This window comes from Hyperolius riggenbachi, chromosome 4 (assembly GCF_040937935.1).
Source record: "Hyperolius riggenbachi isolate aHypRig1 chromosome 4, aHypRig1.pri, whole genome shotgun sequence".
Taxonomy (NCBI): Eukaryota; Metazoa; Chordata; class Amphibia; order Anura; family Hyperoliidae; genus Hyperolius; species Hyperolius riggenbachi.
The window spans coordinates 9,709,679-9,724,178 of NC_090649.1; the positions used below are offsets into that span (position 1 = coordinate 9,709,679).

The 14,500-nt window shown below is 47.0% G+C and overlaps 1 protein-coding gene across 5 annotated transcripts in view; it reads left to right on the forward strand.

Annotated features, from left to right (window-relative positions):
• LOC137571121 (zinc finger protein 544-like) overlaps positions 1-12,692 on the forward strand; it is a 119,433-nt gene extending 106,741 nt beyond the window's left edge. For 3 of the 5 annotated variants that reach the window (XM_068279830.1, XM_068279832.1, XM_068279831.1), the window contains one exon: positions 2,847-3,839. In XM_068279830.1, coding sequence (XP_068135931.1) covers positions 2,847-3,655 — 809 coding nt within the window. In that variant the 3' untranslated portion in view covers positions 3,656-3,839. Of the gene's footprint in view, positions 1-2,846; positions 3,840-9,672; positions 9,799-12,073 lie in introns of those variants that run through there. The other 2 variants (XM_068279833.1, XM_068279834.1) reach the window with 2 other exon arrangements.
• Positions 12,693-14,500: the final 1,808 nt, after the last annotated feature.

The following is a 14,500-nucleotide window of genomic DNA, read 5'->3' on the forward strand; positions in this document are numbered from 1 at the left end:
GCCACGGTAGTGTGAGCATGGAGGCACGTGACCTGGGCTGCGCCCATTGCTGATGTTACCGGGGCAGACAGTGGCACAACAGAGGGGACCAGGAGGACAGTGAGGAACCTGAAGAATTACATGGGGCTGGAAGAAGCCCCAGGGAAGTTTAACTGAACTTTTCCCTTTTCCTTTAATGAAGGATAATAAAAATATTGTATGCAAATTTAGGCAACTTGAAATGGACCAATCAATTTCTGGTCCATTTTAAAGCGGCATACATTTACATACATTTGCAGAACTTTCCACCTCCACCACCACCACCTATTCCCTGGAGATCACTGCACTATGCAGAACTTACCACCTCCACCACCACCACCTGTTGCCTGGAGATCACTGCACTATGCAGAACGTTCCACCTCCACCACCTGTTCCCTGGAGATCACTGCACTATGCAGAACTTACCACCTCCACCACCACCACCTGTTCCCTGGAGATCACTGCACTATGCAGAACGTTCCACCTCCACCACCTGTTCCCTGGAGATCACTGCACTATGTAGAACCTACCACCTCCACTGCCACCACCTCCACTACCACCACCAATTCCTTGGAGATCACTGCACTATGCAGAACCTTCTACCATCACCACCATCTACAGAACTCTGCCACATCCGTAGAGAGTCCCACATTATCCTGAGAGGCCTCCCACTTTTTATGGGTCCTTACAGTATACAGCCGTGCACAGCCCTCCCTTTTATAACAGATTAGAGAACCCTCCCACTCCCCGGAGATCTCTACACTATAGAGAAAGCCTTCCTATTCCCAATGCAGATAACTGTACGTGTTCTTGTAGAAGTCAGGTTATCTTTCACTTACAGCAGATGAGCCACAGAGGTAGATGAGAACCAGCTAGTTAGCTTTAAATGAACATGGACATTGCTAGGCGTTACCTCCTGCTTTGTGTGCCAGACATTATTCCCAGGCAACTGATGGTAAAGGAAGACCAGGGCCTTGATGCAATAAACTTTCCCCCCAGTTTCTCTTGAGATGTTTTCTCATTCAGTACCTAGCAAGTGATGAGGTAGGTAAGAAAATGTAAAGAGACACTGATGCGAAAAAAAAAATATGATATAATGAATTGGTTGTATAGTCCGGATAATTACTAAAACATTAGTAGCAAAGACAATATTCTCATATTTTTATTTTCAGTTATATAGTGTTTTTTATAGCATTGCATCTTTCTCTAATATTTGTAGTTTACACACTGCTTAGCATTCTAAATGATTTTACAGAGCAGGCCAGTGAACTTTTGACCTGTCCTCTGGAGAGAAAAAGAAGACACAATGGGCCTGATTCACAAAGCGGTGCAAACTGTTTAGCACGGGTGTGCTAAACAGTTAGCACGTTAAGTGTATTTCGCGGACTTTTGCGCGCGCAAAAGTCTGCGAAATGCACTTCACGTGCTAACTGTTTAGCACGCCCGTGCTAAACAGTTTGCACCGCTTTGTGAATCAGGCCCAATGACTGACACTTGAGATAATAAGCTTTAGAACACAGAGCTCTCTGCGACTTTGAAAGACGTGGAGCTCAATGGCTTTTTTGCATAGATAACAACTGGAGTGTGTTAACTCACCCTGTACTGGAAACCATATTAGACGCATGTCTCTGCTCCTAATGTTTTATTTCTTAGCTGTACTACACATACAAATCATTATATTATAATTTTTTTCCTTCAGTGTCTCTTTAAGTTAACTAAGGTCAGCTTATGTTCAGCACTTTCTTTGCTTCCTGGGAGCCTCATCACCTATTATAGATTAAATGCAAAAATATCTCCTGTGGGAAAACTCAGGGCAACTGTTTATTGACCCACGTTTGCCCAATTGGTTTTTCCATCCTCTAATGCAGGGCTGCCAAACTTCAGTCCTGGAGGGCCGAGGTCCTCACACATTTTTAGACTGCACGAATGAATTGATGGCCCTGAATCAGGAAGGGCGTGGTTCATCAAGGAGATCACATTCCTCCATTTCTCAGTCCATCCTAAACACTGGCCTGGATATGGGCCTCCAGGACTGGAGTTCCGCACATCCTGCTGCCCAGTGGCCTGGGACGAGGAAGGCCAATATCCCATCCCAGATAGTCGAGCTTCATTGTATGTTGTGAAGAGAACATGGCTTCTGTTTGGTTCAGGGTGGCTGCATCTTACACGTGGATCTTGATCACATTAAATAAACACTGATATTGCTTTGTCACAAAGCCATGTTTCATTTGTCATGTTGTGTGTATGATAAAGAATACTTGGAGGTCTATTTTACCGCATGTTGCCTTCTCTCATTGCCTGCTGTATTTTTACCATCGTTAAGTAATTCCACGACTGAACTGTATGGTGAAAATGTGGTGAAAAATAGGAGCGGTATTAGAAAACGCGTAAAATCCAAGCAAACGTTAAATTATATCTCCACTGATGAAGCTTGAGGGTGTTTTCTTGTTAAGTTTATGAAGTGTAATGGCGTTTGTTTGGGTTAGGGAGGTGTAGGCAACAGGCAGAAGATCCTTATAAACCTCTGAAATAGATTTTCCTGGTTTATTTTTCACTTGGTAAAAGTGTTAAGAGGTGGGCGACTCTCCCCAAGTATTTGTAGAAATAAGCTAAAAGATTGCATGAAATAACCCATGCAATGTCACCATCTGCTGTTCAATGGTAGACTTTTATGGCTTGTAGAAACATGGAAGAGAGCAGTCAGAAAGGAACACAAATTTAATAAAATGTTCAGAATTTCTTTTGTGTTTGTGGATGAGTTCCACATGTCTGAGAAAACTTCCACTATCACTTTATTAACATAAACATTTTTTGTTTCATCCCCGTAGATCTGGTCCATCAGGAGGCACTTGCAGCCACTATCTTTTCTCCTCCCATAGACCTGGTCCATCAGGAGTCCTTAGGAGCCACCACCTTCTCTCGTCCCATAGACCTGGTCCATCAGGAGTCCTTAGGAGCCACCACCTTCTCTCGTCCCATAGACCTGGTCCATCAGGAGTCCTTGGCAGCTACTATATACTCACCTTCTGTAGATCTGCTCCATCAGGAGTCCCTGGCAGCCACCATTTTCTCTCCCCCTGTAGATCTGGTTCATCATGAATCTCTGGCAGCCGCAGTCTATTCTCCTGCCGTAGATCTGGTCCATCCAGAATCCTTGGCTGCCTCTGTCTTTTCCCGTCAGTATCAGAGTATGCAAGAGGACTCAAGTAAAGACTCTTCTGAAGAACCTTCTATCATTTCACCTGGAAACAAGCCTCACTCCTCCAACATGATCGAAGAAGAAGAAGAACCAAGTTTGGAGTCAGGGCGCCAAGACAAACATTTCTCCACGCTAAATCGGACTCTTCACAACTTGTCTTCTAACCAACAGGAGTCTAACATATTAATGCAGGAACAGAACTCCATCTTGTCCCAGATCGCCTACTCTCTGAACCTCCTCCACATCCAGCAGACAGAAGGACTGGCCGCTCTAGGCAGCATTATACAGCAGGGTGTGGAGGCTGTGCGCCCAATGTCCCGTCCGCCAGCAAACAGCCGGACTACAGATCAGCCCACTGTCCACATGGGACTGAGACCACAGGTCATGGGCGCTTGTAGCAGCAATCAGCCCATCCCCCCGAAACGAAAAATAACTTAGATCCCTCAGGCTGCTTCCCCACTGCCGTCTTTTATTACTGTCCACCTGCTATGTTCAGTTAGTCCTTGGGTCTCTGTGGTTATTTTCTAGCTGGTGAATTTAGCCTAAGAACTGCCAGATGTATACTGGCATAAATAAACAAAAATAGAATACAGAGTAAAAAATAAAATATGTTTTAAAAAGATGTTAGGTGTGTGTGTTTCATTCTCTCTGCTTGATGAACGATGAGATTAGGGTTGTCTGATTGAACAGGATCGAGATTACGACTACTTGATGAACATAAACGTTTTTGGTGAATCACTGATATTCAGTAATGAGAACTGCAAGCTGACTTTGGCCAGTACCATTGTTTAGCGAAGGGGTGTTAAATACAAGGTGGGCAAAAATTGAACACTGGGACTGGGACCAAGTCATGGGCCAACCTCAATGTCTAGTGGCCACCTCCAGCCCTTCTAAAATTCCTTGGTGTCTAATAGTCTCCTCCCTCCCCTATACCGTTTCCTCGTGTCTAATGGCCCCCTCCCAACACAGTTCGATACACAGTTCCCTGGTGTTTAATGCCACACACATACACACACACAGTTCCCTGGTGTCTAGTGGCCTATCCCCCCCCCCCCCCCATGCATTTTCTTGGTGTTTAGTGGTCCTTCCTCCCTCCCCTCTACAGTTCCTTGGTGTCTAGTGACCCCCTACACCTCCCCTATACAGTCCCCTGGTGTTTAGTGCCTCTTTCCCTCCCCTATACATTTCCCTGGTGTCTAGTGGCCTCCTCCCTCTCCATACAGTTCCCTGGCATCTAGTAGTCTCCACTAGTGATGGGAATTCCGGCTCTTCTCGGAGAATCGGCTCTTCTGAATCGGCTCCCATTAAAGAGCCGGCTCTCACGGCTCTCAATCGGCTCTTCATTAAATATCACTAGACACCACTCAGAATCGGAATAAAAGCCCCGCCCCCGTCTCCATGACAACTCCAGACTGCTTCTCTGACTGGGGCAATCCCTACTGCTCTGCTCCTCCCCATACACTCCTACAAGCTGCAAGAGGAGGACTACATCTCCCAGCATGCCTCAGCGCCCTTTATTACAGAGCAAAGCAGAGCTGAGTGGGGCGGCTGAGGCATCGGCTCTTTTAAAACTGAGAGCCAGCTCTTGTCGTTCGCAGCAAAGAGCCGGCTCTTAGAGACGGCTCGTTCGCGAACGACCCATCACTAGTCTCCTCCCTCCCATATACAGTTCCCTGGTGTCTAGTGGCCTCCTCCCTCCCCTATACAGTTCCCTGGTGTCTAGTGGCCTCCTCCCTCCCCTATACAGTTCCCTGGTGTCTAGTGGCCTCCTCCCTCCCCTATACAGTTCCCTGGTGTCTAGTGGCCTCCTCCCTCTCCATACAGTTCCCTGGTGTCTAGTGACCACCTCCCTCCCCTATACAGTTCCCTGGTGTCTAGTGGTCTCCGCCCTCCCCTATACATTTCCCTGGTGTCTAGTGGCCTCCTCCCTCCCCTATACAGTTCCTTGGTGTCTAGTGACCCCCTATACTGTTCCCTGGTGTTTAGTGCCCCCTTCCCTCCCCTATACATTTCCCTGATGTCTAATGCCTCCTCCCTCCCCTATACAGTTCCCTAGTGTCTAGATGCCCCTCCCTCTCCTATACAGTTCCCTAGTGTCTAGTGACATCGTTCCCTCCCCTATACAGTTTCCTGCTTTCTAGTGCTGCCCCCCTCCCCCAAATGGTTTCCCTGGTGATCTAGGGCTTACCCTCCAATATAGCTTCCCTAGTGGTTTAGAGTGGGACAAACAATGCTAAGTGGGGAAACCACATGCGGGCCACAATGTATGGCTCTGCAGGCCGGATTTGGCCAAGAAGCCGGAGTCTGACATGTATGGCTTACCAGTAGTGATTACAAGTGGTCAGTGAAATGCTAATTATTCGAGTTCTCATGCAATATTTATGCTGCCTGGAAAACAGCCAATCAATATTGCCAGGGAATGCATCTGATTGGCTCAGTTCCAAACTGCATACAATGTCCATTCAACCAGAGTCCTCAACATCTCACTGACCATCTGGTTGTGAAGAGCATTAGGTCCCCTAATAAACGTATCCGTTTCTTTTGTCAGGGAATTAGACGCTTTAGCTTGGGTGCAACACTTCCCATGAAGGTGTAAAAGCTGTAGCAGTAGAATTAGTCTATCTGGTCTTGAGAGTTCCTGGTGGCCCCCATGTTTGTTTTTTTTTTGGTAGCATCTATTGACGCCTTGTCTATTACAGTCCAGTTCTGCACTCTGCTTTTATTCTTTATTGAAAGATAGGTCACCTCCAGCCTAAAGCTTTGTACACACGCTGGAGAAAAGTTGTTTGAAATGTTCGAGGAACAACAATTTTCACCACTTCGGATGAGAATCATAAACAATTGTAGCTAAACGACAATGACGAGTGGCCAATATTGTGTATTCTGCCCGATCCACTTGGCAAATCAACGTAGACTATTTGGCAGATATCATATAGTCGGCCAGTGTGTACAAGTCATTCAAATGACATTGTTCTTGGTCGTGTGCGATGCCAATTTCCGTTTATGCATGCTGTTTATAAACTACATAATCATTTGGAATATCGCTGTGTGTGGACAATGTCGTTTTAAAGTGTACCAGAGACGTTATAATACAAAGATTCCATATTTACCCGGGGCTTCGTTCAGTCCCATAACCACGTCCGAGTCCCTTGCCGTCCTCCTGCGGTCTCCCGTTCAGCCGCAATCAGCCCCAGTAACTGGTTTAGTTAGGTCAGTTGTGGACCTTCCCCCCCCCCATGCGCAGTAGACCCTGGCTGACGGGACTGAACCAGTTACCGGGGCTGAATCCGGCTGAACAGGAGACCGCGGGAGGACGGGGAGGGACTCCCACGTGCTTATGGGGCTGGAGGAAGCCCCGGGTAAGTATTGATTCTTTGTATTGTAACTTCTCTGGTTTTCTTTGACTGCTTGTCATTGCTTTTTGCCAGGAAATGTCATTTGAGCGAAGTTGCTCATTTGTGTATGCCAACTTTTATCTAGCTCAGGAGTGTCAAACTCAAATAGTGGGAGAAAAATTAAACTCTGGGACCAAGTTGCAGGCCGACCTAGTGGCCACCTCTCTTCCTGGTGTCTAATAGCCTCCTCCATCCCATACAGTTCCCCTGTGTTTAGTGTCCTCCCTCCATCCCATACAGTTCCCCTGTGTTTAGTGTCCTCCCTCCATCCCATACAGTTCCCCTGTGTTTAGTGTCCTCCCTCAACCCCCTATATAGTTCCCTGGTGTTTAGTGGCCCCCACCTTCCCCGGTATAGTTCCCTGGTGTTTAGTGGCCCCCACCTACCCCTGTATAGTTCCCTGGTGTCTAGTGGCCCCCATCCCTTCTCTTTTACAGTTCCCTGGTGTCTAATGCTGCCCCCTTCTCATATGGCTTCCCTGATGATCTAGGGCTTACCCTCCAATATAGCTTTTCTGGTGGTCTAGAGTGGGCCAAACATAATGCAAAGTTGGGAAACCACTTGTGGGCCAACATCTGATGGCTTTGCAGGCCGGATTTGGCCAACGGGCCGGAGTTTGACTTGCATGATCTAGCTTGTGTATGGACCTTAAAGTTCAGTTTTCAATCATTTTTTATTGCGCTTATAAATGATGATTTTCATTGGTGAGTAATAGAAGGAGATCCTGACACTTTCAGTGAGGAACCTCACGGTGGATTAAGTCCAGCACAGAACCATCTCTGAATCCATAAACAATGGCAGTCTCAAACTGACATGACAATAACTGTTAAAGTGGACCTGAACTCTAAACTTCCTCTCTGCTCGAAAAGATACACAATAGCATCATAACCTTTACAGAAAAACATTTCTTTGTTACAGCTGATAAAAATCCTGCAATAAATCTGCAGTGTGTCTACTTCCTGCTTTCATGGAAGCAGACATATTGTTAACAGCCTGTGTTTACCAATTAGCTGCTCTGCCCAGGCAGAGGAGGTTCCTGAGCTGACACAGCTGAGAGATCAAATTACAGTGGTGATCAGCCACAGATGAGGGAGAATTAGACAGGCTAAACTGTCCAGTGCAAGAGGTCAGGTCCACTTTAATGTGTACAGGGTGTGTTAAAGAGAACCCGAGGTGTGTTTAAAGAATGTTATCTGCATACAGAGGCTGGATCTGCCTATACAGCCCAGCCTCTGTTGCTATCCCAAACCCCACTAAGGTCCCCCTGCACTCTGCAATGCCTCATAAATGCTGTGAGGCTGTGTTTACATCTGTAGTGTCAGTCTCGGCTGCTCCCCCGCCTCCTGCATAGCTCCGGTCCCTGCCCCCGTCCTTTCCCTCCAATCAGCAGGGAGGGAAGGGATGCAGGCGGGGACTGGAGTTCTGCAGGAGGCGGGGAGAGCAGCAGACTGACACTATAGAGATAAACACAGCCAGCTCTGACAAGCTGTTTGTCAGCAGCGTGGCTGTGATTTATGAGGGATTGCAGAGTGCAGGGGGACCTTAGGGGGGTTTGGGATAGCAACAGAGGCTGGGCTGTATACGCAGATCCAGCCTCTGTATGCAGATAATATTCTTCAAACCCACCTCGGGTTCTCTTTAAGAGAAAGTCAGGTCATGAATCCAGACAGAGACAGCTTCTTCACATTTATGCTTCTTTTACACGTGGGGCGGTCCATTGCGTTGCGTCACACAAATCCACCCTATGGAGATACCACACGGAATGCGGTGCGGCGTCTTGCATCAAGTCCCATGGCGGCACCGCTAGAGTTGCTTTTGCAGTGGCCGGTAACCCCTGAATGTATGTATTACTGATTTTGTGGCAGTGTGGCTATAACGCACGGTGTGACTTGTCGGGCGTGGTACGATGGTGTACAATCACTCCGCACCAAGTGTAAAAGGAGCCGAAGTCTCTGTCTAGAAAGACCGTACCCGAGAAATGGCTCCCCAGAACGGGCCACCTTTCACGCTTCTGACCTCAAGGTTTCAACATGTGAATGATTTGATCTCGTGGGCATCTCCTCAGTGTTGGAGCTGCATGTTGTGCCGTACATCCCCATCTGTGGTCCTCAGAGATGGACACATGAGATGTCCACCCTCCTAGGCTTCACTGGTGAGAGTTATTCATCACCATTGGGCCTGAATAAACCTTTCCCCAGAGTACTTCCCCAACATCCTGGACAACCAATGTCCTGTGATTATTCTCTACCAAAGAACACATATTTCACTTTGTACTTCCGTACTTCACCAGGCTGGACTCCTCCTCTTCCTCCTTCCCCCTTTTTGTTTTACTTCTCACAAAGTAAATGTGAAATATTTTCTATTTATCTCCTGTAGACATTTGGCTGTGGGTTTAAAGTCTTCTCTGGGTTACAGAGCAGGTGTAGCTGTCTCCACTCAGATTGCATATGCTGCCCACAGAAGGGGCTTTCTCCTCCATCATTCCAACACCGCAAACCAGCTGACTTTATTCAGCTCTATACATGTAATCCTTCTCTCCCAACACAGCAAACCAGCTGACTTTATTCCGCTCTATGTATTATACCGTTCCCTCCCAACAAAGTAAACCAGCTGACTTTATTCAGCTTTATACATGCCACCGTTCTTACATAGTTACAGTTATTTGGGTTGAAAAAAGACATACGTCCATCGAGTTCAACCAGAAAATAAATTACAACACCAGCCTGCTCCCTCACAAATCCCACTTAAAGTAAACCAGCTGCCTTTATTCAGCTCTATATATGGGACCGTTCTCTCCAACAAAGTACGGTAAACGGCCTGGTGCTAGGTCTCAGGTACATTTTAAGTTCTTTAAGGTGTATTATTTATATAAGGTAGTCTTAACAATAAATGTGGTTGTTTATACTTTATCTAATAAACTACAAAGGGAGGAGAAATGCAATGAACAATAAACTCATCACATCGAGCAGCCAGTCAGTCATTGGTAGACTTAAGAGGACCACGCTACTTAATATGCCTCTGTTAATGACTGAACCCTCTGTGGTGGGCTTTGTTCCCCAGATCATGTATCTGATGGTGGCCACTTTTCTTTAGACAGCGACTCAGCGATGGAGCTCCAAGACATGGCGGAGATGTGGCTCAACCAATCACCAGAAGAGAGAGGAACCACCCAACACTCCAACCAAGGTGACTGTGGTCTCCTTTCTGGTCTTCATGGCATTGGCAGGGTGATGATGGCACTTTTGTTCCCCGGCACAACATGATCTATCTATTGGTAATCTAAAGGTGGACATTTATGGGTCAATTTTTTTGTTTTTAAATTTTCCATAAGGCAGGAAAAGTTTTTAACCCTCATGCGAGTCACTTCATAGCATCTCAAAGCGGGTAATATGAATACAAATACAGGTAGTCCCCGGTTAACAAACGAGATAGGGACTGCAGGTTCGTTTTTAACCTGAATCTGCTCTTAAGTCGGAACATTGTGCCATCTCTGTCCCCTGTATCTCTTCTGTGCCCCCCTGTGCCTCCAATGTCCCCCTCTGTCACCTCTGTACCTGCTTACACAAGTTTAACCTCTTGCCGACCGCGTCACGCCAGTAGGCGTGGCCGCGGCGGCAGCCCCAGGACCGCCTAACGCCAATTGGCGTAAAGTCCTGGGGCTCTGTTTTGCAGGAGATCGCGCGCAGGCTGCGCGCGCATCTCCTGCTTGGGGGGCGGAGCTCCGCCCTGCCTTCAGTCTCCGAGCGGCTATTGCCGCTCGGGAGACTGTTAGACGGCGTGATCGCCGTCTATTTACTCTGTGCAGCGCTGCGATCAGCAGCAGCACTGCACTGGGGACAGCCGTGTGACACGGCTGTCCCCCTGGGGGACAAGAGAGCGATCGGCTCTCATAGGCAGAAGCCTATGACAGCCGATCGCCGTAATTGGCCGGCTGTGGGGAGGGAGGGAGCGAGGGAGGGAAGGGATTTAAAGGAAGAGGTTTTTTTTTTTTAAAAAGGGCAACACAAATATTTATTAAAAAAAAAATAAACATGGGGGGAGCGATCAGACCCCACCAACAGAGAGCTCTGTTGGTGGGGAGAAAAGGGGAGGGGGAATCACTCGTGTGCTATGTTGTGCGGCCCTGCAGCTTGGCCTTAAAGCTGCAGTGGCCTTTTAAACTAAAAATTGCCTGGTCACTAGGGGGGTTTAGCCCTGCAGTCCTCAAGAGGTTAAAAGCCATTTTTCCTTCGAATTTTTTTAAAATCGATTTTCTCAAAAACTACAAGTCCATTTTGAAAAAAAAAAATTTGACTTGTTCCCATGGAAACACAGAATCCATGCCGTTCGTATCGGCGGGTCGTTCGTAAGTCGGGGACTACCTGTATAACCGTCTTAAAATGTGAGAAACAAATAAGGAGGTGGAGAGTAAGGCCTGTTCACACGGACGCTTTTGCGTCGTTTTAGACGCAGCTTTTTTGGGGATCTAACGCCGCCCCATTTAAGTGAATGGGAGGCATTTAGGGCTGTTTTTGCTGCTTTCATTAAAGCCTGGTGGTAGATCCTGGAATTGCGTCTCGTCTCGAAAGCAACATGTTGCTTTCCGAGGCGGTAAATGCCGGGAAACCAGATGGGCATTGCCTGCAAGTATTCCTCAGTAATGGTGGTGGTACATAACAGACAGAAGGTAAAAGCTTAAAGGGTGACCAATCTTTTGACAACACCCCCCCCCCCCCCCCCCCTGCCCCACTGCATTAGGACTCCTGAATAAGTAAACGTTATTGTATAGGACTAAAGGTGGCCATACATTACTCCACTTGGCTGACCATCTGATTGAATAATGTTAATCGAATCGGATGGAAACCAATGCCGCCAAGTGAATGCCCAATCAAGGATGTGACCCAATTTGGGCCTAAATTAGTCTTATGTATTTATCGGACATGCTGCAAGGTGTTGGGGCGTCGTGGTTGATTGGCGAGCGATACCGGAAGAGCAATGAAGCCCCCGCCACTGTTCCCCCAGTGTATAAATGTACGGTACATGTCGGCATTTATACATTACCTGCCTCGTGTCGCGGTGCCCATCCGTCTTCCGAATCTGCCGCTTTTCCATTAGCGGGATACACACTACCGGAGCATAGCATGCGCGTGCCACGCCGGCGGCACGTATACCGCTAATGGAAGAGCAGCAGATTCGGAAGACGGATGGGCACCGAGACACAGGACAGGTAATGTATAAATGCAGACATGTACTCACACTAGGGGGCAGCGGCCAAGCAGCAGACTCAGACGATTCCCGAGAGATTTCATGCTGAAATAGATCGGAAATCGGCCTGCGGTGTATGAGCAGCCAACAGATCTCTCTCTAATAAGATTTGTTTAGAGAGGGATTTGTCTCTTGGTCGAATCTGCCCATCATCGTTAGATGCATGGCTACCTAAGGTGGCTGGACTGCACTAATTCTTGCTTTTTATATCCTACAGAGAACCAACAAACGCCCACAGAGCTGGAAGCCCCAGGTGGTGACTACATCCTGAACGACTCCTTCTACCGGTGGAATGGATGGCATAACAATGTGGGCATCCTCTCACCACTGCCCCAGCAGAGAAGAGAACGACCTTACCAATGCAGTGAATGTGCTAAAACCTTCTCCGATCTTTCCCGCTTCCTCCGACACCAGATCGGTCACACCGGCGGGAGGCCGTACCACTGCCGCCACTGCATAAAGACTTTCCGGCAGCCCTATGAACTAATGGTCCACCAGAGGGTTCACACGGGAGAGAAACCTTACCAGTGCATGGTGTGTGGCAAGAAGTTCATCAAAAACTCCATCCTTAAGGTCCATCAGAGGATTCACACCGGGGAGCGGCCGTACCAGTGCACACAGTGCTCTAAGAGCTTCGTCCAGTCCCACCACCTAAAGACCCACCAAAGAACCCACCTAGCAGGGAGGGTGGAGAACTACTGAGCAGAGGTGGGGAGTCTCCTGAGGCTTTCTTCATTTCAGTAACAAGACTGTGCACTGGTTTTATTTTCAAAACTTTTCATTCAGCCACAAGTGAAAAAATAAAGTCAGCCATGCCAAAGGCTATGGACATTCAAGCTGTACTGAGACGTTAGATCATTTCATAAGATCCCAAGAACACGCAGGTTTTAAAATGCTTGATCTCGAAAAAGGGAAAATATTTATTTTTGTGATAACTAGAAAAAAAATAATTTATCGAAAGAAACTAGATTTTCAAAAAAGCCAAGCCTAAATTTGCCATTTTGAGGAAGAGGTAGTGTTGGAAACCCTACTGAACTACCGACAAAGTTGGTGACCTTCACGATGAGATAAGTAGTAGCCATGTTGTGGACTACTGTATTCACTACTCACAAAGTGAACCCAAGGCTTTCCATGTCCTCCTCGACCCACTCACCGGGACCCTCTGGCAGGTCCAGGCTGCGCTCCATTTCATGCACTAGCTGTCCGGGGTGCACATGTGCGAGCCTAGCTGTGCAGTAGCACGGAGCCATTAGTGCATGAGCAGCTCCAGATTACTACACAGGAGCATCCATACTCGCGCAGGCACATTATGGCCGAGTTCATGGATGTTGAGGCTATCGGCCCAGATCTGAAATCCAACATTTCTTTGGAAAGGGGGGGCCACTGTGAGTGGCAGTGGTGTTCCGGAGGATGACATGGGAAGCATCTATGGGATCCGGAGGCTTCCTTCTTAGGTAAGTATCTGGTTTTTGACCCGAGGTTTGTCTTGGGTTTACTGTAACAATTGGATTTTTGTAAGTTAGGTACAGGAATATGAACGCAGAGAAATAAGCTGATCACCAAGTAACCAGAAACCTGTCTACTATCGGTATTTGTAGAACATTCGTTGGATTGAGACTAATTTAATTTGTTTGGGTTATTGTCATGTTACTTCCAGTGTGGCTGTTCTTCTCTGCTGTTTTTATAATGTAGCGGCACCAACACCCTACTTGACAGGTTATCGGCTTATTACTGTAGCCTTGAGGGGACTCTTCAATGATCTTAATGAGTTTAAATATATCTATTTCAAAAACATTGAGTAAAACATTCAAAGATGGAAATCCCTACTGTGAAGAACCGTTGTGATTCTCAGCACTGTCGCCCATTTCTTTCTCTACTGCCCAAAAAGGAGAGACCTTACCTGGAAATGTTAACGTGGAAGTAGGACAATTTATGACAATTTAGCAAGCTTGCCTTTAAAAACCATCTAATCTCTGTAATCCACAGTAACACGTGATTTTGATAATTTGGTATTTATTTTAATTATGGCACAGAAATAAAAAAAAAATCTAAGGCGAATGTCCTCTGCTGCAAATGTGCTGGAGGCTGCAGGTGGGTCTCGTCTGGCATTGGCTCCTCGCTCCAGAAGACATCTTCTGTAGCCCTATTTTTCGGGATAGGGCCCATACACTGCACTGACACTGTCTGCATACATGCTGTCCTGGCCAAGGGATTGTTCAGATGCGACACCAATGAAGAAACGAGCTCAGCATTCAGGAATAGGATCGATGACTGTGGGTTTACATGCTAAATAATAAGTAGAAAGTATTGAAGAGCCGCAGATAAGAGGAGCTGTTTATGTAGTGCAGAGCGCATGTCATCATTGCGCTTTCCTGGAGTTTGGAGGACTCTTTGTTACAGTAGATCTCTCCATCATACAGTCATGAGAACAAAGTATACCTGCTTTCAACAACAATTAGCTAAGTGGACGGCCACCCATACACCCATGAAGCTGCTCCAGTGATAGGACACTATAGCAAACCAAAAAATGACACTTGATTTGATTAAGAATACCCATAAACTAATACCAGCACAGCATGAGTCAGCCGAAGGAGAACATAGTAGACGTAAATAGGGTTTGTAATGCCACCCTTTGCACTTAGAC